The sequence below is a fragment of the Actinia tenebrosa genome, unplaced genomic scaffold, assembly GCF_029948245.1.
Source record: "Actinia tenebrosa isolate PJP-AT-01 unplaced genomic scaffold, QUT_ActTen_1.0 PGA_scaffold10__47_contigs__length_13832649, whole genome shotgun sequence".
NCBI lineage: Eukaryota > Metazoa > Cnidaria > Anthozoa > Actiniaria > Actiniidae > Actinia > Actinia tenebrosa.
Genome location: NW_028292570.1, coordinates 3679875 through 3707546, shown reverse-complemented (window position 1 = coordinate 3707546; position 27672 = coordinate 3679875). Strand labels below are relative to the sequence as shown.

The 27672-nt window shown below is 37.1% G+C and overlaps 2 protein-coding genes across 4 annotated transcripts; one reads left to right on the top strand and one right to left on the bottom strand.

Moving 5' to 3' along the window:
• Nucleotides 1–1439: 1439 nt before the first annotated feature.
• LOC116293837 (arginine kinase) lies at nucleotides 1440–14724 on the bottom strand. 3 transcript variants are annotated; one of them, XM_089026605.1, is made up of 8 exons: nucleotides 14594–14724; nucleotides 8432–8467; nucleotides 7776–8214; nucleotides 6552–7177; nucleotides 5808–6237; nucleotides 4881–4998; nucleotides 3943–4450; nucleotides 1440–3485 (listed from the first exon to the last, which is right to left on the bottom strand). In XM_089026605.1, the coding sequence occupies exons 1-8, from the start codon at nucleotides 14638–14640 to the stop codon at nucleotides 2435–2437; spliced, it is 3255 nt and encodes a 1084-aa protein (XP_088882731.1). In that variant the 5' UTR covers nucleotides 14641–14724; the 3' UTR covers nucleotides 1440–2434. The 3 variants fall into 3 exon arrangements, with proteins under 3 accessions (XP_088882731.1, XP_088882732.1, XP_088882733.1); XM_089026606.1 differs by lacking the exon at nucleotides 14594–14724 and adding an exon at nucleotides 12911–13080; XM_089026607.1 differs by lacking the exon at nucleotides 14594–14724 and adding an exon at nucleotides 9962–10082.
• A 4241-nt stretch (nucleotides 14725–18965) lies between these two features.
• On the top strand, nucleotides 18966–24981 carry LOC116293852 (uncharacterized). The gene is made up of 7 exons (XM_031701343.2): nucleotides 18966–19154; nucleotides 19329–19450; nucleotides 20308–20386; nucleotides 20716–20838; nucleotides 21272–21460; nucleotides 22597–22707; nucleotides 23146–24981. The coding sequence occupies exons 1-7, from the start codon at nucleotides 18984–18986 to the stop codon at nucleotides 23329–23331; spliced, it is 981 nt and encodes a 326-aa protein (XP_031557203.2). The 5' UTR covers nucleotides 18966–18983; the 3' UTR covers nucleotides 23332–24981.
• The last annotated feature ends 2691 nt before the right edge of the window (nucleotides 24982–27672 follow it).

Sequence of the window (27672 nt, the reverse complement as noted above, 5' to 3'; positions counted from 1 at the left end):
CAATATTCCTGGGTTGGTTGTACGGAGGGTGGAGAGTGAATAAACTTATTGGACATCATCATCGAGTTATCCACTGGATAAGAATTTATCCGTCGGATAGCGCTATTCAACCTTCGTACAAAGGGACCCTGATGTATAAGCATTAATACTGAAGTCAATTCAAACGTACAGCACTTGGACTGTCTAAAAGTCCTCAGCACCACTATTTAATAATTGCAGCCGAGATGCAGATCTTAATCACTGTTTCGCGTCAGACTCTACGGACGAGTTTTTCAGTTGAATAAATTAATGCAACAAATCAATCAATTGAAATTAACAGAAACTGGCGCGAGTCATCCACTCGCAACTCAGTTGCTTGCAAAAATAAGCCGTACATTAAGTTTTTGGGGAAAAGTCGAGTAGTCGATTAGTGGCAAGTCTAACCAGCACTGGACAGCACTGGTAGAGTGCATGGGGCATATATCCGTGAAAAAGTAAAATTTTGAAAACAAAATTGTACAAATTAGTGCAAAGTTTTGTAGGTCGACGGTCTACTGAGGTCTACTGAGCTTACTAATCCGTGCAAATTTGTGAATTTTCTTACAATGCTTTTCACGAACATATGGTACGCACTCTAAGCATTAAGCTTAGCTTTTATAGCACGATCTGTAGAGACTGCGGAAGCCCATACATCGGGCAAAAGTATGACAACATTTATTGTATTCGCATATCTCTATGCATTGGCTTTTTGCTGCCAAACGAAACTTTACACGCCTTTTTTGGTAAAACCAGCCAGCTTCACATCGAAATGCGTCGGTTTATCGAACATAGAATATTCGAATGCATTATAAATGTGGTCATTCTTTTGAGCGTTGCACTGTAATATAAATAAAATTAGATTGATGTTTTAATAGTATATAGCATATAGTATATAAAATGTAGTATATAGTATATAATATTTTTAGCATTCTAATTTAGATTAGTATTTTAGAAAATTATAGGATAATTTTATGGATGTATAGTTTTGTTTGCATAAGAGGCATTTGCTAATAAAAGCTCTTAATTAATTACTGGGATACCTGTGGTATTTAGCAAAATTGAATTGAGGACCATAGTTTAGCTGATGCGCGCGTTTGCCATCATGCGACAGGCTTTGGTTGACCGCTTTGAATAACGGGGATGGGATAAAAGCGATGACAGTTCACTCAGGTTGAACTAACAATGGCAAGAGATAACCTGCATGCCACCATTCACCTGGCACTTTAAACAGTACATAACCAAATAACTTTTTTCGTAGTTTTAAGGAATAGAAAGTTTTCACCATCACATGGCAACCAACGCAAAGCTTCTATTCTTTTTCTCTCCATTTTTTCTTTCCTTTTTTTATTCTGTTCCTTACACCAAAGACAAAACTTATTGAGAAACTTTCCTTCAGTTTTGGACAAATACAAAACACAAAATTGTTTTCTTTAATATTTTTTTATTCACACATTTTCACACCAGTATAGCACTTGAACTAGACGAAAGTTTCGGACTCATTTCGGCAATGTATATGCGAGATATTCCATAACTTGGCCCAGTTTAATGATCTAGCAGTTGCAAAACTGAAAATTCTTTTATATATAGATGTGGATACCGCTCTTAATATACCATTTCAAACTTCAAACCATGTTTGTTACTATTAAAGTGCCTATAAACCCTAACTCAATAAGTTCAATATTGATTTTACATGAAGAAGAAGATTTATTTGTCGTCTTGGCGTACGTAGAAAAGATCATTCATGTTAGGGATTTATACCTAACGAAAACAACTTACTATGATTTTACATGAAGTGAATAGTTGAATGGCAAATTATTTTTTATATCATTTGAGTGATGTATCTTGGAGATTTCAAGGTTTATACTTGCAATATGTTAATGAGTGTGATGGCATAGGAAGCATTTGAGTTTATTTAGCATCATTTGTAAATAGAAACACTGATTACCATGAGAAAAAATTTTCAATAACCTAAAGTGAGACAATTATGTTTTATACAGGAAGTTTTACTGACCCAGAAAAGTTTTGTATATTTTAATGAATGCCTCCTATGACATCACATGCATTAATATTTTGAAAAAAATTAAATCTTGAGGTTTGATGCATCACTAAAATCATTTTTTTTAAAAACATTTTACCATTCAACTATTAACTTCAAGTAGAATCAATACTGAAAATATTGAGTTAGGCGTAAGGGGCACTTGATTTCAGCATAATTCAAATATGTTTACAAATTCCCTTGGAAAGCATTCCCTGCAAAAATCCTTTCAGTCCAATTCTACCTTCAAAACTATAGAATAAAACTTTGTTAACTAGGAAGTAAAAGCTCTATTTCGAACCTTAGTCCAACAGCCAACTATCCTTACTTTCCTACATGTCAGCTAAGATAGCTCAGAATTGACTTTCTTTATTAATTGTACTAAGCCTGTTCAATCTCCATCAGTTTCTTGACTCCATTGTACATGTCTTGTACACATTGTACTTCAGACAGACCAAGACGTCGACGGTTACTGATGTCAAATACACCAGCATCTTCTCCAGTGGACACTGAGTGTTCACCATGGATACCACGGGCTTGGATGTGGTATTCGTCACAGATCTTCTGGAAATCAGGATGGGCACTGGCTTTAGGGATCTTGATGTGGACACTTGCTCTCATTCCAGTTCCAAGGTTGGTAGGACAGGATGAAAGATAGCCATGAGCATCAGTGTGTTGGAAGCCAAGTTGTTTATCAATCTCGTTGACAGCACGGCAAAGTCTGCTAAACACTGATCCAATATCGCTTCCTTTCTCCATGCTGATGATACGAAGCTGATCTTCTTCATTGACCCATACGAGGAAGGTCTTGTCATTGTTGTGGAAGATTCCTCTTCCTTCAGGCCACTGCTTATTGATTCCAGCAGCTTCCAAGAAGCGATCCCCTTTCTTGAACAAGAAATGATCGTCAACCAGTTGTTTCCTCGTCTTCTCATCCATGCCAGACAGTGGGTAATATTTCCCTGCCAAATCACCAGTCAAAGATGCCAGCACCTTTACAATCTTCTCTTCAAGTTCCACCCTCTCCTTACTCGCCAGTCCAGGTGCGAGTGCAAATCCCTTCACATTCCTGGCCACTCGAATACGAGTTGATCGGATGAATTTTCCTTCCGAGTCCAAATTAGGGGCGTCAACTTTTTCTGGACTCATATCGGAGACGTGCTTGTCTGCGAGTTTGTAGGGCCCGTGGTAGTCCTCTATAACAGCATTGAAGAGATCACTGAACATTTCGTAACATTCTTCGTCACATGCGTAGACACCACAGCTTGAATCCAGGTTCTCAACGCCCGAGTTGATGCAGTCGTACAGGGTCGAGCCACGGGAGGTTTTCTTGTCTTTCAAGGCGGTGAACATTTCTTCGGTTAAATATTTCTTTAGGAGAGACTTCACTGATTCGTCTTTGAGGCCTGCAGGAAATTTGGATCGTTTTTCCCTAGAGCGTAAAAGAAATTTAGTCAATAATTTGCCAACTAGTACTAAAAAGGCACTTTTAAAAATTTGAGGAATCTCATGTTGACAATGCTATTCCACATTTATCGTGAGTTATACAAATTAATTCCCAGTCCAAATGTTAACCTTGGAGAAACCTATGCTGCCAATGCTATTTCCCAATCCCAGGGACAATTCAAATTTCAATGATCAAAAACATTTGATCCAGAGCAAAAATGTAGGCAATTTCTAGTCATCATTAACATATCTATTCAACGTGGGCGTATTGTTTTCTCGTTTTAGATCGCGTGTCCTTGTTTTAAGTAGTTTTCATTATTTACCGACAACGCCTGTTAAAACTAAATGATAGGATTGTGACTCAAACAAATAACCCTAATTCCACTCGAATGACACGGCTTAAAATGGGAAAAAAGTACGCCCAGGCTTAAAGTGTTGCTTACTGTATTGCTGCCTGCTCAATCTCCAATAGTTTCTTGACTCCATTGTACATGTCTTGTACACACTGTACTTCAGACAGACCAAGACGTCGACGGTTACTGATGTCAAATACACCAGCATCTTCTCCAGTAGACACTGAGTGTTCACCATGGATACCACGGGCTTGGATGTGGTATTCGTCACAGATCTTCTGGAAATCAGGATGGGCACTGGCGTGTGGGATCTTGACGTGAACACTTGCTCTCATTCCAGTTCCAAGGTTGGTAGGACAGGATGAAAGATAGCCATGAGTATCGGTGTGTTGAAAGCCTAATTGTTTGTCTAGTTCGTTGACAGCACGGCAAAGTCTGCTAAACACTGATCCAATATCGCTTCCTTTCTCCATGCTGATGATACGAAGCTGATCTTCTTCATTGACCCATACGAGGAAGGTCTTGTCATTGTTGTGGAAGATTCCTCTTCCTTCAGGCCACTCCTTGTTGACTCCAGCAGCTTCTAAAAATCTATCACCTTTAAGTGATAAAGTAGGGGAAAATAATCAGAGGAATGGCATTTTGTGACATTGTTTGAGAAAAAATATACCCAATTATGTCTTACATTAAGCCACGAGGTACTGGGGCCATTTTATAGGATCGACAAAAGCAAGGGATAACTGCCACACTGAAACGTTCTCTTCAGATCAAAGGACAGTAATTACTTTTTCAATCAGGTCGCGAAAGTTATTACGGTCATTTCTTTATCAGTGCGTACGCTATTTTGGCCAGGGATTTTCTCTCCGTCCACGATAGCGAGGTGTTTGTATTGTCGGAGTGTCCTCAAGGTGAATGTTGGATATACTATCTCACTGGCTTAGCAACTAGGCCAGTGAGATAGTTGTCTCGGTAGCTCTTGGTATCATGCACTGAAATAGGTGTATACAGATTGAATATCTATGTTTTACCTTTCTTAAAGAGGAAATGATCCTGGACGAGTTGTTCTCGAACATCTTCACTCATTCCTTGTAATGGGTAATACGTCCCAGACAGATCACCGGTCAAGCTGTTTAATACACCAGTAACCTATAGGAATATACAAAGTTAAGGTTGTGTCAGTATTCAATACCATGAAAGTGTTGTGACGACCATACAACAGAGAGGTGACTCTTTTTGTAAAGTTTGGTTTTATAATAAGGGCCACAAATCCAAAGGGTCCAAATCGATAAGATATCGTAATACAAATTTTGACTTGCGCATGTGCCATGAGCTAAGTTGTCATCCACTTTTAGAATAGCCCACTTCCGAGATACGCTTCGCTTGTCAAGTACAAAGGTTTCAGTTGGAGGCTCAGTGCTAAATTCAAGTTATTCTTTTCTCTTGTCACGAATGACTGAGCATTTAGCATGGAGCCTCATACTGAAACCTTTGTACTTGACAAGCGAAGCGTATCTCTGAAGTGGGCTATTGACCGGTCATCGATAATTTGTAAATATATATATTTTAGACTTTTGGATCCACAAATAATTAGCAGAAGATAGGATGGGCCCTGATGAGAAGTACATATAAAATAAAGGTTCTACAACACCAATCCGTGAGGTACTCAGGTATCGAGAGGTACCAGCCTTATTTTGTGCGTAGAGGTACATGCCATAAAGGCTGAGGTACCGAATTATTCTATGTTTTGAAGTGAAAGGTACGAAGTGTGTTGAAGTAGGAAGGTACTGACTATAGATGACGTGGCGCATAGCATGATATGAGATATAGATTTAATAGAATGGAATGCAATAACCGGCGATAAGATAAAATATCACACTTTGCAATAAAGTGGGTAATATCTTTGTGCCATCATTGGTAGTTTACGTGTGAGTTAGCTGAGTTAGCAGGAACTATACCTTTTTTTCGATTTCAATTCGAGCTTCCTTTGATACGGCCGGTGTCAGTGCGTATCCTTTAAGGTTACGAGCAACACGTATTCTCGTTGATCTAATGAAAAAGCCATCGGCATCAAGATCAGGCGCTTCTACCTTCTCCGGGTTCATATCAGAAGTATGTTTGTTGGCAAGTTTGTACGGCGAGTGGTAATCCTCGATGATCTTGTCGAACATCGGAGCAAAGAGAGTGTAGCTTTCCTCGTCTCCTGCATAGACGCCTGTGGATGAGTCCAAATTTTGAAGACCAGAATTGATGCATTGAAGTAGAGTTACTCCATTGGAAGTCTTTTTATCTTTCAGTTCATTAAAGATCTCTTGACTGAGATGCTTTTTCAGGAGGGACTTCACTTCTGGATTGTTGAGAACTTCGGGAAACTTGTCAGGGTCAAATCTACGGAACAACATAAAGTTAGGATCTGATAAAACACGAGAATGCTCGATTTCAATTTCAGCGTTGAAAATCTCGCGAGCTTTCCTCGCTTGTTTGTGATGAAGGATGTCATTGTCAAAATAAGAAAGCTCCAATGCATTAAGGTGAATTTCAATAAAGGTTATGTGTCCCAAGTTCTAGGGATAAGTTTTTTGGTCAAGCTTTCGTCTCTTAGAAAGCCAAAATTCAACGTTTTTAGCTCTGTAGTAGTGCTATCCGTTGCCTTTATGCAGACGGACACTGTTACTAAATTTCTTTTCAGTATTGATACTTACTGTTTTTCAGCGTTTTCGATCTCCAACAATTTCTTGACTCCATTGTACATGTCTTGTACACATTGTACTTCAGACAGACCAAGACGTCGACGGTTACTGATGTCAAATACACCAGCATCTTCTCCAGTAGACACTGAGTGTTCACCATGGATACCACGGGCTTGGATGTGGTATTCGTCACAGATCTTCTGGAAATCAGGGTGGGCACTGGCTTTAGGGATCTTGATGTGAACACTTGCTCTCATTCCAGTTCCAAGGTTGGTAGGACAGGATGAAAGATAGCCATGAGCATCAGTGTGTTGGAAGCCCAACTTTTTATCAATCTCATTGACAGCACGGCAAAGTCTGCTAAACACTGATCCAATATCGCTTCCTTTCTCCATGCTGATGATACGAAGCTGATCTTCTTCATTGACCCATACAAGGAAGGTCTTGTCATTGTTGTGGTAGATTCCTCTTCCTTCAGGCCATTCCTTGTTAATGCCAGCAGCTTCCAAGAAGCGATCCCCTTTCTTGAACAAGAAATGGTCATCTACAAGTTGTTGCCTTGTCTTCTCATCCATGCCAGAAAGTGGGTAATATGTCCCAGCCAAGTCACCAGTCAAGGAGTTCAGAACGTCTACCACCTTGAAAAACAGAGATAAAATTAAGCTTTTGAAGAATGCAAATTTAAATTGACTCATCGCGGAAGACATGAAGCATCAGTAAAATCAACATGCTACCACTTGTGCGTTGCCGATTGCCACCAATTGCCTTTCAAACTTAAAGAAGGAATAACTGCACTGAGCAGGTACATGCGGTTCATGGTTGGTTACATACTCGGGAACCCAGAATTTTAGTGGTGCAAAGTGAAACCAGGTAAAGCTGTTCTTGAGAGAGAGCAAATAATAAACCTTTTGTGACTCCAATAATGTACCCTTTTCAAAAAGAACATGCATGCAAGGGTAACATGAAAATGCAAACGAAATCTTCCTTTTTTCGATTGTGACATTTCTTTTGTCAGTGTTTTCATGTTAGCCTCGCATTCAAAACATTTTTTTAAAAATCCATTTGGATACATCCTAGTCTAGCTTCTACTGTACAAACAACACTTGCACTGCTTATTTATGTGGTGTTGTTTGTACAGTTTTCATAAATAAGACATGATGATCATGAACAAAAGTTTGTTCCCAAGCTAAACCACAATGCACCATCTTCGTTAGAACATTCATGCGGATACTTCACCTTTTTCTCCAATTCTTTCCGTTCTTCTTTTCCAAGAGTGGGTGTCAGGCCATACCCCTTGAGATTCCTCGCAACACGAATACGTGTAGATCGTATAAACTTATTCTCAGGATCCACGTTTGGTGCATCAATTTTCTCTGGGTTCATGTCAGAAACATGACCATCTGCAAGCTTGTACGGAGAATGGTAATCCTCGATGATTTTATCAAAAAGTTCTGCAAACTCTTTGTAGCTCTCTTCGTCCCCAGCATAGACACCAGTGCCAGAGTCCAGGTTTTCGACTCCGGAGTTAATGCAGTCCCATAGTGTCACCCCTCGAGGCGTCTTCTTGTCCTTTAGGGACTCGAACAATTCCCGAGTAAGGTATTTGCGCACGAGACTTTTTGGGTTGGCTTTGTCGCTTAGGAGTGGTTCAGGAAACTTGTTCTCGTCTCTCAGTCTTGAATGATAAAACAGATATGAACATCAGTGAGGTAAGTGACAATGGTCAATCTTGGGGAAAGACAAAATGACACGTGTTCTGAATTGGGAAAGCATTAATTAGACGAAGCTGAAAAGTTATTTTACTAACGAAATTTGCTGAGATACTTCAGAATAAACGTAATGCAACCCCTGATCCATCCTGGATCCGCTCCTAAATTTTATCCATATCTTACCGTTTGCATTCTTTCGCCATCGGGGTATCCCCACCACTGTAGTATATGAAAAGAAAATAAATTAAAATTAATACCTTAACATTTCGAAAGCTAACATTGTTCGTTTTAGAATATCAACTGAAAATATATTATATTCCCCACATTTATTGCAGCGTGCCTCTCATCAGACACGTGTCATAGGCGGGTTGTTAGTCCGTCAGTCGTAAGACACTGGTCGATTGTAAGAATGCACTGTGGCTTCCCCCATATTACTATATTATTTGTAAGGGTGATTTTCAATTCCACTCGTTCAAATCAGGGTATGGATCAGTTTTCTATTGATTTAGTAAGTGGGTGCCCTTTTTACTAATGAAATGAATATCCATTAAGCCAGCACAGTGGCGTATCCGGGGGGGGTGGGGGTGGGGGGGTCGAAGGGGTCCACGGAGGCCCCCTTGAGGGTTTGATCTTTTAGGTAATAGAAATATGTCTTATCTATAAATTTTGCTTAAAAGTTTCCACAAAGATAATGTTGAACACGAAATGATAGATATTTGCTGTTATAATGTTTAATTTACCTTTAAGTTCCTTTTAGAGCCTTTTTTTTGTCAAACATCGATTAAACAAAAGAGTTATATACACTTTAAGAAACGGAACCCCCCTTTGAAAAATCCTGGATCCGCCACTGCAGCACCAAGTCCTGTTAAGCACCAAGTCCTGTTCGCTTACACATTCATGGAAACAAATACTTTTTTCAATCAAATATAAATCATTTTTATGTGTTTTGGCATCTGAGGATCGGAGGAGACCGATTAAAACTGTTCAAATGAAATAAAAGTCACACTGACATTTGTAAAAACATTTAAACTACAGATTCATATGACGTTAATTATTATAAAAATGAACTAAAGAGCATAAGCACGAAACGAAGTAATCCGATCAGAAAATTAGCATACTTGAAATTGAGTGACTTTTTAATAAATCTCTTACACAAACACTTAATCCTCACTTTGTCATGACAAACATTTAAGTGTTTGTGTTTTAATGTTTATGTCTATCAATATTTCGTTTCTAAGCAACAAGAAAAATTATCACAATAATATCGTGTAACTTTTTCGGTTCCAGTTGAGTTTAAAAGACCTTAAAATGATCAAAAAGCGTGAATATAAAACTGGAAGGCTATCTTTCATGGAAAATTCTCCGAGTTTGGGATTTTAATGCAAAAGTTTGAAATAAAAATTAATTGATTTGCGAACAACACCTTATTATATTTTTCATACAAATGTAAAAATTAGCGAGTTTACAGTTTTATTTAATGAATTTGTTATTTTTTTGAAAAGATATACTTAGATTTACGACATTTTTTTACGTACCACAGTGAAACCAATGAGAAACGGGTTAATATTCGTAGTCACTAGACAACCCCGACTCAAACCATACAGGGCTAGCTAATCATGGAGTATTTTTAAGATGCCATATTATCTCAATGCACAGATGCACTGATGCCTAATTATAAGAAAACTAGTCTACACAAGCCATAAACGATCATACCTTTTCTTTTTTTTGGATGGAAAAAGACCCATAATTCAGGAAAGAGGATTGGACGTTAAGTGCAAAGGAAGTGTAGAGTTCGGCGGGCCAAGACTCGATGGAGTAAGAAATGATGAAACGGCTACTCGTCGTACGGAAGACTGGACACATTTGCATGATTTATATCATTGCATTGTTAACCAGATTAAATTCACATACAAAAAATTCCGATAAAAGTCAACCAATGGCAAGAATTACGAAGATATACAAGGAAATAACATCTAAAATAAATTGGTAAGAAAAAAGAGAATGGCCCTTATTTAACTGCAAGACCATAAATACTTTTTTCGACGTTTTTTCGCGGCGTTAATAAGAAATTCTTTTGTGGTAGTGGCTTTTCACTTCAACCGAGAGTGCAAAATTTTACATGATGCAATTAAAAGGTTTCCATAGAGAGGGCCATGAAATATGAAGATAATTTTTCTGGGCTAAATCTATTGATAATTAGGAGTTTGGTTGGCCGGCATTTATAAAGGAATCCTCACATGTAATGGGAAATGGTAATTCATTTCTAGGACCAATTAGCTTAGAGCAGCTTAAAGCATAGGCCAACAATTTGTCAGTGATTGACCAAAATTTCAAGCTTTTTGGGGAATGATTACCTGGCTTGTATGTAATCAAGAAACAAACGTTTGTGGATAATTTATTCGATGGGGGAGAGAGAGGAAATGGGGATTGTGTCGGGTACCGGTCCGGTAATGATTAAGAAGGGCAAACGAACTTGGTTTAAAACCAAAGACTAAAATAATATAGTAATTTATTTATTTACTTACTCTATTTATTTAAAAATATGTAATGTTCGAGCGGGGTCCAACACAAACATTATTTTAAAATTAAAAATCCCCATAGCCCCATATCCCATAAACTTTGAACGTTTCTAATCCATCGCTCAGTGTCCCAGCTAATTTGGTCGTTACACAAATATTTTTGATGAACCTCTGAAAACTAAATGTTCATTATATATGAAAAACTCTGGAACTTAAAAATCTCGATGAAAATTGTAGATCGAAGACGGCAAACAGGAAATGATACGCTTTTTGCTGACCCGCCGTCTGAAGCTCCGCGGTACGTGTTGAAAAAGAGAAAAATCCTCGGCCAATGAGCTTTTTAACTATAAGGTATTTTTTTAGATTCACGGTCGACAACAACAGAAAAATGATTTCCAATGCAGGAATATTAAAATTAGTTGAAGTTTGAATGAAATAACTGAGTTCAAAACTCGCGAAGATGCGATATTTTTTTTCAAATCAGTTTTGTCAACAACTGAGTGTTATCATACAAAATTTCGATTTTCGAAATTAATATCTTCCGGCGAGTTTTGAGCCGACTTCCTCCAAACCCCACATTTTTTAATATTAATTTTTACAGCTATGATATTCTTCTGTCCTGTAAGTTTTAGAGACCCTTGAAATGGCGATGATAAAAGCTTATTGCAATGTTGATAAAGTCTTTTCTTTCTACGCATTGTAAAGCTTTCAAGGACGCTTTTTTATGGATCGATTAAGCAATCTTTGATTGACCCTGGCCGGCCCTGTTAAAGTCAGATAGAGTTGTAAAAAGACACTTGAGAGACCGAAGCGAAAAGTCCCGTAATCCAATGATTTGTTTTCTGTTGTCATGACAACTCTTACAGCAATAAACTTAAAGATTAAATAACTCACAGAGGTAATGATAACCTTAAAATACTTCTCGTACGACGATAAAAATACATTCTACCTTTGAAAGAAGGCAATATTTGAGTCGGCCAACTTTTTAAGAATTTTCTGTCAAGATTAAAAAATGAAAATATTGCCCCAAATCGAACTAAACTTTGCATTATCGAAAACAAAAGCTCCTTGGAATCTTCACCGAGCGCCAAGAGCAATTGTTTGCTAACGTGGGTTAGATATGACTCTGATATTTTTATTTTTCCATCCTGAAATTCTCTTGAATGTTGCTCCAGAAATATTGGAGGAGAAGTATAGCTTTCTAAAAGTGTACAAGACTCTTCATTCAAGCTATTTAGAGGACCACTTTTAATGAAAACCCAGAAACTATATGACCGAGTCACGAACGACAAACAAACAAAGTTTTTAAAGCAAACACACAGTAGAAATTTGTACTTTCAAGAGCATTTCACTGGTGCCAGAGCTTTCAGAAAATTAAATATCCTCAAATTTGAATTCCCACTGCTGGAGCCGTTAAAATGTATATTGACTGTACTATTTATCTCATTTTGGGATTTGATAGAATGGTATTCAAGGCCTTATAATACACGTGAACGTAGTCTCTTGATGTTACGATGACAGTGAAGGAAATACGTGGCTTCTAGAGCTACAGCCTAATTAGTATCGGTTCTACCTAGTTAGTTTTACTATAAAATAGCCTAAGGAAAAGTATACCGAAAATAAAAGCAAGCGAAACGATTTTTGATTGAATATTCGCCGACCACAAACGGGCTCAACCTAAGCATGATAACTTGACCTGACAATTTGAGCCGATAATTTTAAATTTCCAAAAGTCCATTTAAGGCCTACTATGTCAAATATCACTGACAATATTTTGCCCTTGAGAGGCAATTGAAGCCTTTTTTTTTTTTTTCTTTTTTTCTCTCAAACGGTATTCAAGTTAACCTGGACATTCGATAATGCAGGTTATGAGTTTGAGCAACCTGAAACCGAGCGGTATTAAAATAAAGTGGTGTGGTGGGTTCGTGCCGGCCAGTTCACCCGCGAATGGAAGGACTTTGCCAGGACACCATTGTAAAAAGCTATGGTTTTGTTTAGTTTACGACTCAGCTGGTTTAACCAAGTGAAAGTGGTATCTCACGGCTTGAGCAATACACATATCGAGAGCTTAGTCGAGCAAGCTTTGGCTTCTCACAAAGATTCAAAAATTCATGCGGGGAAAAAACCTTTTAAAATTTGGTACCTGATTTGAGCTTTCGCCTTGTTTCTACTCGGAAATAAACCCATCTTTTGACGTCTGTGGAGGCACAAAGTATTAACTGGTACGACGCTTTTATCGTACGAAGAATAGTCCGGCCGCCTAGTCAAGAAAACCTTTACCAGCTCGGTTGACCTAGTGTGGGCTATGGTAATTTTGTCACCCCCATCTAGCGTGACAAGTCTTGGGGCACTCCGGTACAAACTAATTTGTATGCAGGTTTTGTCTCGAAACTGACAGCTTTGGTCGTCAATATAAGTGAAAAGGATTATAGAAGCAAGCCAGGGTTTGTTTTAATTTTCTCATAATGAATCTTGTTGAGAAACATCAGCTTTCTGTTTGGTAATGGTTTGGACGAGAAAAGGTTACCAGGAAAAATGCAAGCTATGATGCTATCATGGGGAATCTCAGCAGCACAAAATAAATCATTAATCGAAACGATTATTTTTCAATAATATAGTAATGGTTTTGAACAAAAACACTTGAACATAGGGTCCAAATAATAGAAAAGAAGTGGCTTGATACCAAATGTCCCAAGACCTGACGTCTGTGCTGGACAAATCATTCGCGTTTCCTCTCAGAGGTACTGATTTACCTCAAAATGCATGATGACCTTCAAAGACATCCTATTTGAATATTGAAAGCAGTCTCAAAATTCTTACGTCCACAAGTATGAACGTCAGAAATTTCATTAGGTCATAAAAACCAGATATCCTATCAGCAAATGGGAAAAGGAACGCTGAATTTAATTTGAATAATTCACGAGCGACTAACATAAACATATGGCATGATAAGATGATAATATCAAAAGAGATTTGGACATTTTTGGTTTCATCTTGCAATAAAATAATGTGAAATAAATGGCATTTTGCTTGGTTTCTCTTTTGCTAGCAGTAACTTAAGAGTTGTAAATGAAAATGAGAGATTTCTTTAAGCAGACAAATCGAGGTCAACCGAATGAAACACAAATTGATTATACGTTTAATATTAATATTTTATGACATTTTTCAAACCTGGAAAACCTTCAGTTGTTGCATGCTCTGCTAATAAAACTGCTGCATTATCCTGCCTATTTTCTTGAAACATGTGCAACTTCGAAGACGGTCGGTCAGGGGAGTGACCTTGTTCAAACCGCCTGGCAGTGCTCAAATCAAAGATCTCCCTTGTTTGATACTGGATTAAAAAACATGTTTCTAGCTAAGATACCCATAAGATTCCAGGTAATTCTCAAAAATCCAAATGGAAGACTACCAATTCAAAACTTGCCGAAAATTAAACTCTTGGGTGAACTTGAAAGAGGAATCTACAGATACCTAATGCTGCGGCTGAAGTAAACTGTTCTATTGATATATTCACCTCAATCCGGCTTTTAGTCTCAACGTTTTGTCTCACCGAGTCGTTGTCAAAATCTCTCGAAGTAGACATGTATTTACTTGCAATTAATGTTTATGAATGATCCTCTCATATAATATACTATGCGAATCATAACGAGAGTAATCGTAAACTTGAGCTAAACAATTAGGCAATACTTTAACTGATCAACACTGTACAACATTAACCCTCACAATCACCATATATTGGTAACTACGAGATGCAAGTGTGAGTTGCTATGGTATAAAGGGTGATATTCTTTGGTTATTTCAAACTCGAGTTCAACTGACAACACACCTGAGATATTTCGCAGTTTCAGTGAGGAGGTAGAGTGAGGTTTGCATTTTGCTTTTCAGATTCTTGATCACACCGGCTGGGAGTATTTTAGCGATCACCACAAAGGGACGCCTGGCTTAGTTGAACGTGAAATAACGCATGTTTATGTTAATCAGCAGCCGTTAAGTGAACCATGGAGACACTAGAGAAAAACGTTTGCGCATGCGTGCATTTCAGCACGTTTTCTAAGAACTTTGAAGAGTTTGAGTGAGAAAATAAATGTTTGTTTTCTCCAAGTATACAAAAAATTTCGCGAGTATACTACTACTTTTGTCAGACCAAGATACTGTATTAACAAACACAATATGAAAGAATTACCCTTACGTTTCATGCATGCATACTAAGTTTTGGCATTCATGAAGTCCAATTTATAAGGCATGCCTTGAAAGTCAAATTTACATATGTTTTGAGTAATTTGCATACGGATTTAGAGCAGTGTCAATCATGGTACCAATCTCGTATCGAGAGCCTGCGTCTCTTTTCAAGGATTTATATACAAAGAAATGTATGGAGCGAAGTTCGATGTTGAGTCTATGACGTCACAGACTCCAAAAATAATCGTAAAAATATCATACTTTCGTCCTGAATATCGAGAAAACACTTCATACAGTGATTATTGGACCTTTCAAGAGCATTCTTAGGAAGTTTCAGCTGAATCCAAATTTGAGCGATTTTCGTCAGAGTAGCACTTTAAAGTTTAATTCTATTCTATTTTATTTTATTCGTATTTGTTTATTTTGCGAATCCTAAGGATACATAGTCAGTTCCCCTGAAAGGTTTTTGCTCCTTCGGATTCTTCGGTTTTCATCTATCCGTAAATCGATGAATGATCGATGCTTTTTACAGCCGCCATGTTGGATAAATTTAACAAAAGACTCGTCGTTGGTCTCTTTTGACATGGTTGCAGTGTCTTTCGTTTTTTCTTTCTACGTTTAAACATTAAAAATTAAAGCCCATGCTAAAAAAGTCTCTCTCGAGATCTTGTTTTTCTTTATTGCAGTTTAATTTTAGATTGAATTCTCACGGGTTGCACTTCCTGCACTTCGGCAATAATGGTAGCAAAACTAATAGATTTACAAAACAGTCAGTTGCAAAATTCTTTATGCGTCCTTTATGTTAGTAATGTCGAAGAAGTTTTTAAAAAATTGCTTTGACCAATCAAATGATTTTTTTGAGGTGTATATTAGACTTTGATTTATTGTAATCATTCTACTTATATATTTTATACTATTTTTGAGGGGGAGGGCCTTTATTCTAAAAGACTAGTTGTTTACACTCGTCAACCTCTTGCGCGTGCACAACAAAACAAAACATCAGTCTCAATAGGCCCTTTGCAGTTAACGGTCACGTGTCTGTACTGGAATGCAAAATTTTTGTTTTTATATTAAATTGGTGATTCTTTTTAGCTACTTGTAAAGAACTGAATGAAAACATGTGTATCCAGTGTGTTACGAAATGCACTTTTATTACGATCTCTCGAAACCGGTTGTAGAAAGTTTGTTTGCAGTCCAGTAAATTTCACCCATGGGAATCAAGATGTTCATTCATTTGCTCTCAGTGAATTAATCAGCATGTGATTGCTTAAGGTGACTGCCTACTTTTGGAAATTGATTTAAACTTTTTTTTAATCTTCGATTTTCCGAATTGAAATTTAATGCTGATTCCAACTCTGGAAAGAAAAATAGGGTGTTCAGAGCTCGTTTTCGAGATAATCAGCATTTAATGAAGCCTACGCATGAGCTTTTGGAGTAAAAATTGCGCCACCGGAAGTGATTAGAAAAAAAAAAAGATTAATAAGATAATAGTTATTTGCAGACTATATGATTGCACGAATAAAGGCTAGTCAATCATTCTACAATAATACATGGATATTTTCGACAAAAATACAAAAAAAATACATTGATTTGTCATATTTTGTAGTTTCGGTGCTCTTAAAAAATCTCATAAAGACGAACAAAATCCCTACAAAAATCTAATTTTTCATGTGTTACTGATTTAAACTTTTTTTAAATGTTGATATAACCTAGATTTTTAGGAGTTTTTTCGAATGAGCTATTAAAAAATAGAGAGTCCCGAGCAAAATTTGAGGGTTTTGCCCTGTTGAAGCTCAAAACACGTATGGTTCTTCAATAAAATCTTGTAGATTTTTCAGCGGTTTTTGAGCGCGCGCTCATCGTGGGCTCAATTCGAACGTTCAAAAGTAGGCAGACCTTAACTGCAAAGGGCCTATTCCATCCTCGCGCTCTAGGTGAGGTGAAGTGTAAAAATTGAAGTGAAGGAAAATACGTTGGGGAGACGGCAAGGAGCGCCTACACGCGTGGTAAAGAGCATTTGAAAGACATAGATAAGAATGATGGACAATCTGTGTTAGCCGAGACATGCTAGAGAGGATCATGAAGGAATAATCCCAAATTTCGTTATGAACGTAACTGGCGTTTACCATAATGATGCAATGTTGAGACAGATTGCTGAGTCTGTACGGATCAGAAAGGAAGGATACATCAATAACAAGACTGAGTGGAACTCTTTTCAATTGCCGCAGGCTGTATTTGAAAAATAGGTCGAGCGTGGTGTGTAGAGCGCGAGGATGGAATAATTGAGATGTTTTGTTTTGTTGTGCACGACGCGCAAGAGGTTGACGAATGTAAACAACGAATCGTTACTGTTCTAGCCAAACTGAAAAGGTTGTAACAGCGAAACTAGTTTTTAAGAGCGACTGTCCAGAAATATCGAGCAAAATCGAAAATTTGTGCCCACAATCAAAAAAATAAAAGTCCTTCATTTTTGGTCTGTAGACACTATTTGATGAACTAAATCCAATAAGTGTTTGTAAGCCGAGTTAAGATTCATGATAGTTTTGATTCATCAGCTTTTTAATTATAAATCAAGCCAAGATTTCGAGCATCTTGCTCTTCATCAGAGCTAACGGTTGTGACAGTTTTACAAGAAACACGCAACATAACAATATAACAAAACTATCATGAACTGTTTTGATGAGTTTATAAACGTACTGGGGTCGGTTTTTCGATCTACGTAAAAAATCCGGATTGCTCAAGAAACGGCTGTGAATTACGCTTTCAAAAACATTCTCGCTTCAAGTGAAAACCCAAGTTACAATCAAATTTGCAACTGAATTCAAGAAAAGGGGTGTTTAACAATTGTTCCAGGTGAATTTAGACGTTTTAATCTAAACTTTAGATAGAAAAAATTGCATTCTTCCAGCACAGTAATTCACAGTTTCGTAAAACACTGATTTTACCTCACATTTATAAAAGCGATTTTTTGCATGTGGCCATTCTCTAATTTTTACAAAACTCAAGCTGTACAATGTTTAAATGATAGAATAACACGAACTACAAAAATTAGTTTGGGTTTTTCCACAGGCCTTATGAAAACTTCATACGAAGTTGGAAAAATTTGCCATGTAAATATGAAACACACAACAGGAAGACCAATCAATTAATTTTTTTTTTCAGTAACGCATTGCACAGACTAAGAAAAGACTTAAGTCCACGCGAGCTCAGCCTGAGACAAGATACATGTACATATAAACTACATTTAGACAAAAATACATTAGAATATAAAATGAAAGTAAAGCTAAAACAATAAAATATACTAGAGGCGTCAGCGACAGCAAACAGCAGAGATATTAGTGGATCGGCATTTGGAACAAACGGTTTTATAAGATCTGACGATCAAGGCCAAAAGCGGAAAGCAAGAGAGAAGAATAGTGAAATCGCAGCATTGTTTTAAAAGATGAAACTGAAATAGAAGACTTAATCTTAGAGGGCAGCGAGTTCCACAAGAAAACAACGCGATTGAAAAAGGAATCCGCCTGAAGGTAGATGTTTTGCAAGAGTTAACCCTATAGTCTGTACTGAAAGTGCTTCTAGTAGATCTGAATGAAAGCGAGCATGGGCTAACATAATTAGATAGATCAATATTATTATTATTATTATTATTATTATTATTATTATTATTATTATTATTATTATTATTATTATTTAAGCGACACTTAAAATAATATAGTTTAGCCTGTCTTATGTACCACAGGAAGACCAATCAACAAATGTATTTTTATGAAGTGTGTTTTTGTCACTCGGTAAAGATCTATATGTTAAGTGTATGCTACATCGATTGTATAAGCAGATTTTTTAATCTGATTATACACTCGATGTAGCATACACTTAACACTGATATAAATGTATTCTTGTTCGAGCGCCGCCATCTTAAAAAAGGCGAGAAGAGAAGGCAACGGGAACGAGGCTGCGCTCGACATTAACATTGAGCTTGGGATGCCTGTGGTTTGTAAGGTTTCTTGTATAAACACAAATCTGTAACAAAAGTCAAGATGGTGGATGTCTGCATTCCTGTCGTGGACTTTAGTCCTCTCTCTTTAGACAAAGATGACTTACTTTTTGATACAGATCAAAAAATACAAGAAGTAGCCAGTCAGATTTGTGAAGCGTTCAGCAGTATTGGGTTTGTTTACCTGAAAAATCATGGCATTTCAAACGAAGAGGTATATAAAATTGGAGTTAATTATTAAAGCTAAATAATTTTTTTTTCATCCACTACTCGGTATTGCTGTGGTTGTGATGAATATTCCTGTGATTAATGTTAATTTGAAAGCTATTAACTTATCTGGTTGCGAAAAACCTTTTTTTAAACATGTCTTTTCTAATAAATCCGCTAGATAGCTAAAGTGAGAGAAGTAGTTGACAAGTTCTTTGGACTACCCGTAGAGGAAAAACAAAAGTGTGCCAGACCTACTGATGGTAGTGGTAATCATGGATGGGTTGCTTTAGAAAGAGAAAGGCATGTATAAAATTAAACCTTCTAATGGGCGTACTGTATATCACAAATGCTGCAAATCCTGGTTGAGCTTCTGGTGGACTATTACTGATAGACTATTAGCAACGAGACTGTTTTGAAAAGCAAAAAAAAAAAAAACAACCAGATTCCAAATTATATTGTTTGTATTCATCAATTTGACTGTTTAGTATCGGTTTATTCTAAGACCTCTCTAACCCTCACAACCTACTAATAGGCTCATGGCCTATTTAGTTAATATTGTAAATCAATCATGTCCTGAATATAAAGCTGCATTCCTAAGCATACTTTGTCATTACTACGAAACACGATGCTGTCTTCATCAACATCTCCCAGCCATAGGTTTTGCTTCAAGAAACAACCAGTAAAAAAATAGGGAACAATATGAATATTTCCATTAGACTAGATTTGTAGAAAAGGTCGGTTTATTTTGCCTAGTAAATGAATATTTTCTGAGTGAAAATTTATCTTGTTGCTCTGTAATAAGGTCAAGTTGAAAAGTTGTATGACGTGCATTATGCAATGCAAAATTTCTTATTTCAAATTAATCACCCCTTTCTATTTCTAGAAAACAGGGTCTGCAGTTTTGACAGTCAGATCCCCTCCCTCCCCTCCCACTTTCACGATTCTAGGTCACTAGTTGGAGTTGGAAGCATCTAGGGGTGCAAAAACATATTTAGGTTAAACTGGAACTGGGAATAAGCTGATCCCCTATTTGTGAAATATAAGGAAACTTGGGAAAGGTTATATATTATAAAGATAAAATTAAATTTTGAAAAATAAATTAGTTTTGCAGAAATAATTAAACTTAAGTTTACTTTTTAATATTTTCCAATTAACAGCTTGAATCCAGAAAGACCAGCAGATTTAAAAGAAGCTTTTAATGTTGATAACACTGAATTTAAGAGTGAAAGTGGGCATGTGGGTACTGATTATATTTTATTTGTATTCATTCATCCATTCATTCATTCATCCATTCTTTCATTCATTTATCCATCCATCCATCCACCTACTCATCCATCTATCCCATCCATTCATCCATCCACTCATCCATTCATCCATCGACCAATGGCATCCATCCATTCATCCATCCATCCATCCATCCATCCATCCATCCATCCATCCATCCATCCATCCATCCATCCATTCATCTATCCACTCATCCATTGACAATGCACCATGTTCACTATCTCAGAAAACACAAACTTTTATAATCCTATTTAGACAAACAAATTTATTTCTCTCAATAGAATTCAAAATGGCCAACAACTGCTGTTCCAGAGATGGAGTGTACTGTGAAAAACTTGTACGACCAATGTGCAAAACTTTCTTTCAGAATTCTTCAGGCCATTGGTATTGCTCTAAAAATAAAGGTAAAAATAAAAATAAAAATTCAAAACCATTCAAGATTACTGACGTATCTCATATGGCCATGGTGCGGGGGCCATGTGGATTGTGAGTTTAAAAGCAACACCTAGGGGGAACTCCTCTTTAAAAACCTATTACTCAAAATACTACAATACTAACTTCTTATATATTGTATTTCATTAGCTGTATTATTAGTAATTAGGGTTTATGGATATATTTCTTGATTTGTCTTTTTGTTTTATTAACAGGGCTTTCTTTAAACTAGTTCTGATAAATGAGACATCCCTGTATAAATATTGTTGAAATAAATAAATAAATTTTGAGTTTGCCTTTGCCTTTGCTCAGTCTCTTTGTTTGTTTGTTTGTTTGGTTTGTTGGTTGGTTGGTTTATTTGTTTGATTGTTTATTTTTTTGTTTTATTTTTTTGTCATTAAACAGAATCCAAACTTGATTGCTGAATCCCATAGCCGTTTGGGAAAGGCTGGTAACTCCACTGCCATGCGCATCTTGTACTATCCCCCCATTCCTGACAGTTCAACAGTAAAGAAAGATCAAGTTCGTTGTGGCGAACACAGTGATTATGGATCTATTACTCTGCTTTTCCAGGATGACCTGGGTGGATTACAGGTACTATTTTTAGAGGCTTTGTACCATCACATGATGGCAGCCATGACACAAGGCAGGAACAATTGAATCTGGTCTCATCTGATTTACATGAAAAATATTCTATTGTTGTTCCCCCTGTCATGGCTGCCATGCATCATGGTGCAAAGCTTCTATAAATTACCTTTATAAATTAGGGAATTTGATAGGCAGTGACTGCAGAGAAAGAAGGGCTAGTGGTGGCATGGTGGGGTCAGGGGGGGGGAGAGTAGGAGAGAATTTGCCTCATCTTCACAATTGTTTCGCTAATGTCCACCAAATTTCAAGTTTTACCCCCCTAACATTCAGTCTTTACTACTAGTTTGTCTCAGCCCCCTAATTGCCTAATTTCAGACTTTACTTCAAATAAATCCTCCATTCTTTTAGTTGTTCTGTTAGGCTTCGGGAGAGAGGCTTCCCTTTGGCATCAAAGTATAAAACTTTCAGGGGGATATCTCAATGGGGTCAGAAACTCATAAGTTTCTGGGGGATGTTTTGAAGTCCTAACCAAATCCTGTAAAACTTCATCATGCTATGGAAATCAGTAGAGTGGTAAAACTGAGCCCACAAATCTGTACCGTGTGAAAGATTTTTCTCTATTGAACAAAATAATTGGGCAGGAAGGATTGGTACAAATAAAATTCCAGTGAGAGAGAATTTTTAACAGAGATTTTACCACTCTAGTAATTTCTATAGCATTAAGCTATTAATTATACAGCTTCTCATTAATCCCATATAGGGAACTGTCCAATTATTTTCTTAATTGGACAGGTCTTGTTGATATGGGATTAATTAGGCAGCTATATAAATAATAGGTAATGGGATTTCATGCTCCCCAATCAAGAAATAATTAGACTCAAAAAATTCCTCTGACTGCCAAATTGGACTCGGCCTACAGCCTCATCCAATTTTGTCAGTCCTCAGAATTTTCCTCATCCAATTATTTCTTAATTGGACAGCATGGAGTCCTATTACATATGCTAACAGGAAAGGAATCTGGATCTGTGAATTCTGTAAATTCTGTGAGATCTGACTTATAGTGGGGGAGTCTAACTTATTAAATTAAATGAGATAAAAGTTAAATGAGATATCCCAGTTTTATTTTTGATTCATTCTCACAGGTCCTACCAGTTGATGGAGAATATATTAATGCTCTGTCTATACCTGGCTGTGTCATAGTCAATATTGGTGATCTGATGCAGAGATGGACTTCTGACAAGCTACGATCAACAGTATGATCTTTATTAGCTATTCCAGTGCATTGTGGGGCTGTTTGAGGGGACATATTTCCAATGTGTTGTGGGCCAAATTGGAAACCAGTTCATTAATTATGTACTGAATTTGTAAGGGATTTACAAAACGTATACCAATTATACCAAATGTACTTCAAACCGGTGGTAAAACTAAATTTTAAAATGAAACAATCAATACAACAACCTTTTCAAGTTCCAACTTACCGCTGTGTTCCTTGATTACATACTCACTTACACAGGGTTAGCCTCACATCAGTGTCTAATTATTCACAAATACCAACAGTAAAATAAAGAATGCGCAGCTTCAACAATAAAAAAACACACGGACCTTCGCTGGAAATATAAATAGAGAGAACTTGAAACTGGAGCATTAAACCTCAGGTGCTGACTCTTTTTTTCTCTCGTTTCTCTCAATAGAAACATCGTGTTCTGATCCCTTCGGATGAAGTAGTTCGCAACAAGCCTCGCAGATCTCTGGCATTCTTTGTTCATCCCGATGATGATGTGTTGGTCGAGTGCCTGGATGGGTCGAACAAGTATCCTGGTATAACTGGTGAAGACTATCTTAAAGAGAGGTTTGCCGCCACATACAAAAGCGATTAACCAACTTGCAGGATTTTGGAATACACGCCATATAGAGTGATCTTTTAAATTTGAAATAGAGTCAAAACAAACTCCATCGTTTTCATTTGTTTTACTTGTCTGTAAGTCACTAATTATACAACATTGCTTCAAGGGCAAAGTAAAAAACCCATGAACCAATTGTCCTATTTCACTATGACGTCACTGCTTGTTTATGTGGGGGATAGAATCGCCAAATCCAATAGAAAATTCAACAAAATTTGCTCCTAGCGAAACAGTTTAATCTAAATTGGTCTGGTTTTCAGATATAATATGTGTTAATATGTACTCAAAAATATTCTGAGCGTTTGCTGGCTATTCTACTTCTCTTCGTGGATTGATACTGGTTTTAGAACAATTTTCGGTGAATATTTGCGTTGATTTGACCCCCTCCGACGACCATGATCCTTTGCGTTTAAACAATAGATTGTTTTGATGTGATGTCATAGTGAAATAGGGCAATTACTACCCTCGTAGCGCTTGGAGTGATTTTACTTTCGCCCGTGAAATAGAGTTGTATAGTTTAGTGACTGACAGTCAAAGCAAAATAAAAAAATCAATGGTCCTAAAATCTATAAGTTCTATTAAAGCTTTGACTGCTGTATCAGAGCGTAGGACAATCAGGCTCCAAACTAGGTGAAACCCCAAGATTGAATAGCGCAGCGCACTGATTCTAAAAATATCTTAAAGATTCGGATAAACATTGCATTCTGTTTAACCGCTACGAGGATTATACGAACCGATTTTATTATTTTTACTTAAAGTTACAATAATAACGCATGTAAACTAAGATCAAATGCGATCGGCTGTGAAAATTATCTGTTGAAAGTAAACTTGTAAGTTTGTTTGTCCGAATTTCGCCTTTGTCTTCGTTTTTATGACGTCACGGTTGCGCTGCGCTATTAGAATTTAGAAGTTGACTTTTGAAGACGGAGGAAAACTGGAGAACCCCAAAAAATTTCATTTTGACAAGAGATAAGAAAACAGCACCTCAGTACCATGAGTTGCACCATAGTTATTAGTCATGCGCAATTTAAGAATGAATTGAATAGTTTATATTATTCATTATATATTTTTATACCACTTATGTAACTGTTCTAAATCTTGCGTTCTGATAAGTTGGGAGCGTGTGCTTTATGAGAGCACACAGCACGTTCGCGTACTTTCAGATTCGTCATTCCTGTAATTTGTATTTTATAAAAGATATAAAAATCTTGCTTGCTGTGCTGTTTTAAAGCATGCGGGGATTGGCAGAACACGAGAGAAGTGTCGAAAAGCACTCCGCTATGCGTCGTACTTCTCCTGACACTTCTCTCGTGTTCTGCCAATCCCCGCGTGCTTTATAAGCGCACTCAGCACGCTTGCACTTTACGCGCGTAATTACAATACCGGCTCGCTAAGTAAATATAGATAATTGTATCTATCTATCTTTCTTTCTTTTTTAAACATATTTTATATAGTTAGATTATATGTTTATAAAGCAAATTTCAGTATTTGTCATTATCTTAATTATAAGAGATATAATAATTAATAAAATAAAGATAAAGTTACATTATCGGGGGGAAAAGTACAATAATAGGAAAAGGAAAAAGTTAAGTGAATAAAATGAAAGTAACTAAAGGTGGCAACATATCTGGTTTTTTTTTGTTTTTGTTTTTGTTTTTTAATCTTTTCAAAAGCGTAGGAAAAATTGTTCAGTTTATAATTTATACACTGCTGGTTGTGTATTACACCCGGGAGGGGGGGGTTCTCCCCTATATTTGCTATACGGGTATGTGCCGCCCTATAGGGTATTGTTTTTTGGCTTTTGGGTCTGGGGTAGGGTATCATTTTTGGACATTTTGTCTGGGATAGGGTATCATTTTTGTCTGGCGAATAGGCTACGCTTTCTGCCGGCACAAAAACAATAAAAATGTTAGTAAATATTGATTGCAATCGATTGTAAAACCGTATTTTCTGGGGTAGGGTATGTAAAATCAAAATTTTAGGTCTGGGATAGGGTCAGGGTTTTGAGGTGCTGGCGGCACACCCCCACCCAAGTTGGGGTGGTAGTACAGCCGGATAATTTTACTCGTGAAGCTGAGCCCGGTTGTACGAAACCTGGATAGCGCTATCCAACGGATAAGTCTTATCCAGTGAATAAACTTATGGGATAACAGCATCAACTTATCCACTGGATAAGGATTTATCCGCCGGATAGGGCTATCCAGGCTTCGTACAACAGGGCTCATCTTCACGAGTAAAATTATCCGGCTGTATAACCACCCCAACTTTTCTATACGGTAGCCCATGCCATAGGGGACTAGTCTCTTCCCTAGCCGTCATTAGTTACGGTCCCAGTCCCAAATATATATCCTCAATAGCCCTGGGACCGAAACTAATGCGGAGGAGATTAATAAGGGACATGGTACCTTTTTTCTTAATGGATTTACTTCTAGCTAATTATTGAAAAATGGTTAAAAGGAAGGGTTTGTCAAATAATCTGGTAAAAAAAAAAAACAGCCCACGCAAATTCATTGTCTTTCACAGTCGAGCTTCTCTTTCAAATGACGTTTGAGACTAGGCTAACGAATCACACTGAACTGATTGAGTCTGATCTTGGAATTCACACTAGATGCCTATAAATATAGTCAAATTAAAATTTCGTAGAAACTCAAATTGTTGTTTCAGGGTTCGATCTGTGAGTTAGCCGTGCCCTGACTTAGATCAGCCCAGTAGGTTGTTCGTTCAAATCGTTACCGGCGTATCAGTCTTTTGGACTATCATTGTTAAAGTGGCAGCCTGCTTAAACATCCTATTAATGGAGAACACTTACTAAAAACAATCTCTTGTTAATGTTCTGAAAGTTGGAGAAAAACATGCATCATTAGGCCCCGTCCACACCTATCCGGAAATTTTTGTATCCGCAATTTTTTTTTGCGGATACGAAAATGTTCGCTTTCACAAGCAGCGTATTCGAATCGTTTTCACCGTCCACACGTAACCGTTTTCGTAAAATTTGCGGATACGGATACAAAAATTTGCGGACACGCGTGGACGCGACCCGTATCCGCAAAAAAAATTTGAGGATACGTGTGGACGGGGCCTACGTCAAACTCGTAGTGTAATCTTTATTTTGAGAGCGATTTCCGTTTCATTAAGCGAACAAAACGCTGAATCTTGTTCTTATTCTCATAACTACTTCATTTGAATGAATTTATTTAAAAGCTTTTTTGGTTTTACTAGTGTGCATGTAAGGCTTAGTTTCCGCCCTGAAATAAAAGATGGGAAATTTGGGCAAGAGAAAGGCCGGACGACTGTGTTTTGTGTACCTAAAGAGCTCACCCCGCTAGAAATAATTAATTCAATATTGGTCGACAACAACGCTCTCGTACATTCCACAATGTTAACTTCGGGACAGGTTCAGCCAAATATCTGCATAAACACAATGACATTGAAGATGTTGTTATGTAAATATTCTCCCGAACTTAACCGTGTGGAACGACCGAGAGCGTTGTTGTCGACCGACGAGGTGAGCTCTTTAGGTACAGCTCACTTTAAAAAATGTTTTCTCCAAAATTTGGATAGGACGAGCTGTAGAAATTTCACTACCATCTAGATAAAGCCCTGGTCTATCGATGTGGGAAGTTTGAAGAAAAAACGTGTAGCCATTTTGAAGAAAACGGCGAAAATGTGATTTTTAGCAAAACTCTTATTTTTGAGGTTTATAACGACAATTAGTAAAAAAACATTTATTCAATGAGTTTTTAAGATTTGATGCTGATTTTTCGCAAGGCTCATCCGCAATACTTGAAAGTAGGTATGTGAAAACTTTAAGGCAATCCGTTTCATGGTAATGTTTCTGCAGCGCGATGTTTCATATGCTTCGAATTTTGGATCGAATTTTCAAGCGGCGTCATAACTTTTTTTCTGCCCAAGACTTTACACCCAAACTTATACACAGGCTGCAATAGCACTAGATGATAAGATTCTGAAAACTTCAGAAAAATCGTACTTGAGGATGAGGAGAAAAAGGCCAAAAACTAAAAATAGCACTGTTTGATTTTCGGCCGTAATAGGCTAAATATTTCAAAAATCTTAAAATAAAATACACTGTTAGAATCTAGGATAATCCAAGCACAGTATATGAAAAACACAGTTAAATTGACGTAATAGTTTTGCGAAGGGAGCGAGAATAAAATTGTCCAAAATTCGCTCTGAATTAGTTTGGTTCCACCTTAAAACATGCAATCTATGAGAAGCTTCAACAATATTTAGGAAACATAAACTTAAAACATTGCACGCCACTTTCTATCTTTATCTTTTAATTCCCATAAACAACAG

Excerpts from the sequence above, each read along its gene's own strand:
- LOC116293852 (XM_031701343.2), top strand. The coding sequence starts at position 18,984 with ATGGTGGATGTCTGCATTCCTGTCGTGGACTTTAGTCCTCTCTCTTTA. Across the intron at positions 19,155-19,328 it reads ATGGCATTTCAAACGAAGAG|ATAGCTAAAGTGAGAGAAGT; the intron begins GTATATAAAATT and ends TAAATCCGCTAG. Across the intron at positions 20,387-20,715 it reads TTAAGAGTGAAAGTGGGCAT|AATTCAAAATGGCCAACAAC; the intron begins GTGGGTACTGAT and ends TTCTCTCAATAG.
- LOC116293837 (XM_089026605.1), bottom strand. The coding sequence starts at position 14,640 with ATGCAAACCTCACTCTACCTCCTCACTGAAACTGCGAAATATCTCAG. Across the intron at positions 4,999-5,807 it reads GAATTGAAATCGAAAAAAAG|GTTACTGGTGTATTAAACAG; the intron begins GTATAGTTCCTG and ends ATATTCCTATAG. Across the intron at positions 3,486-3,942 it reads ATTGAGCAGGCAGCAATACA|GGAAAAACGATCCAAATTTC; the intron begins GTAAGCAACACT and ends TTTACGCTCTAG.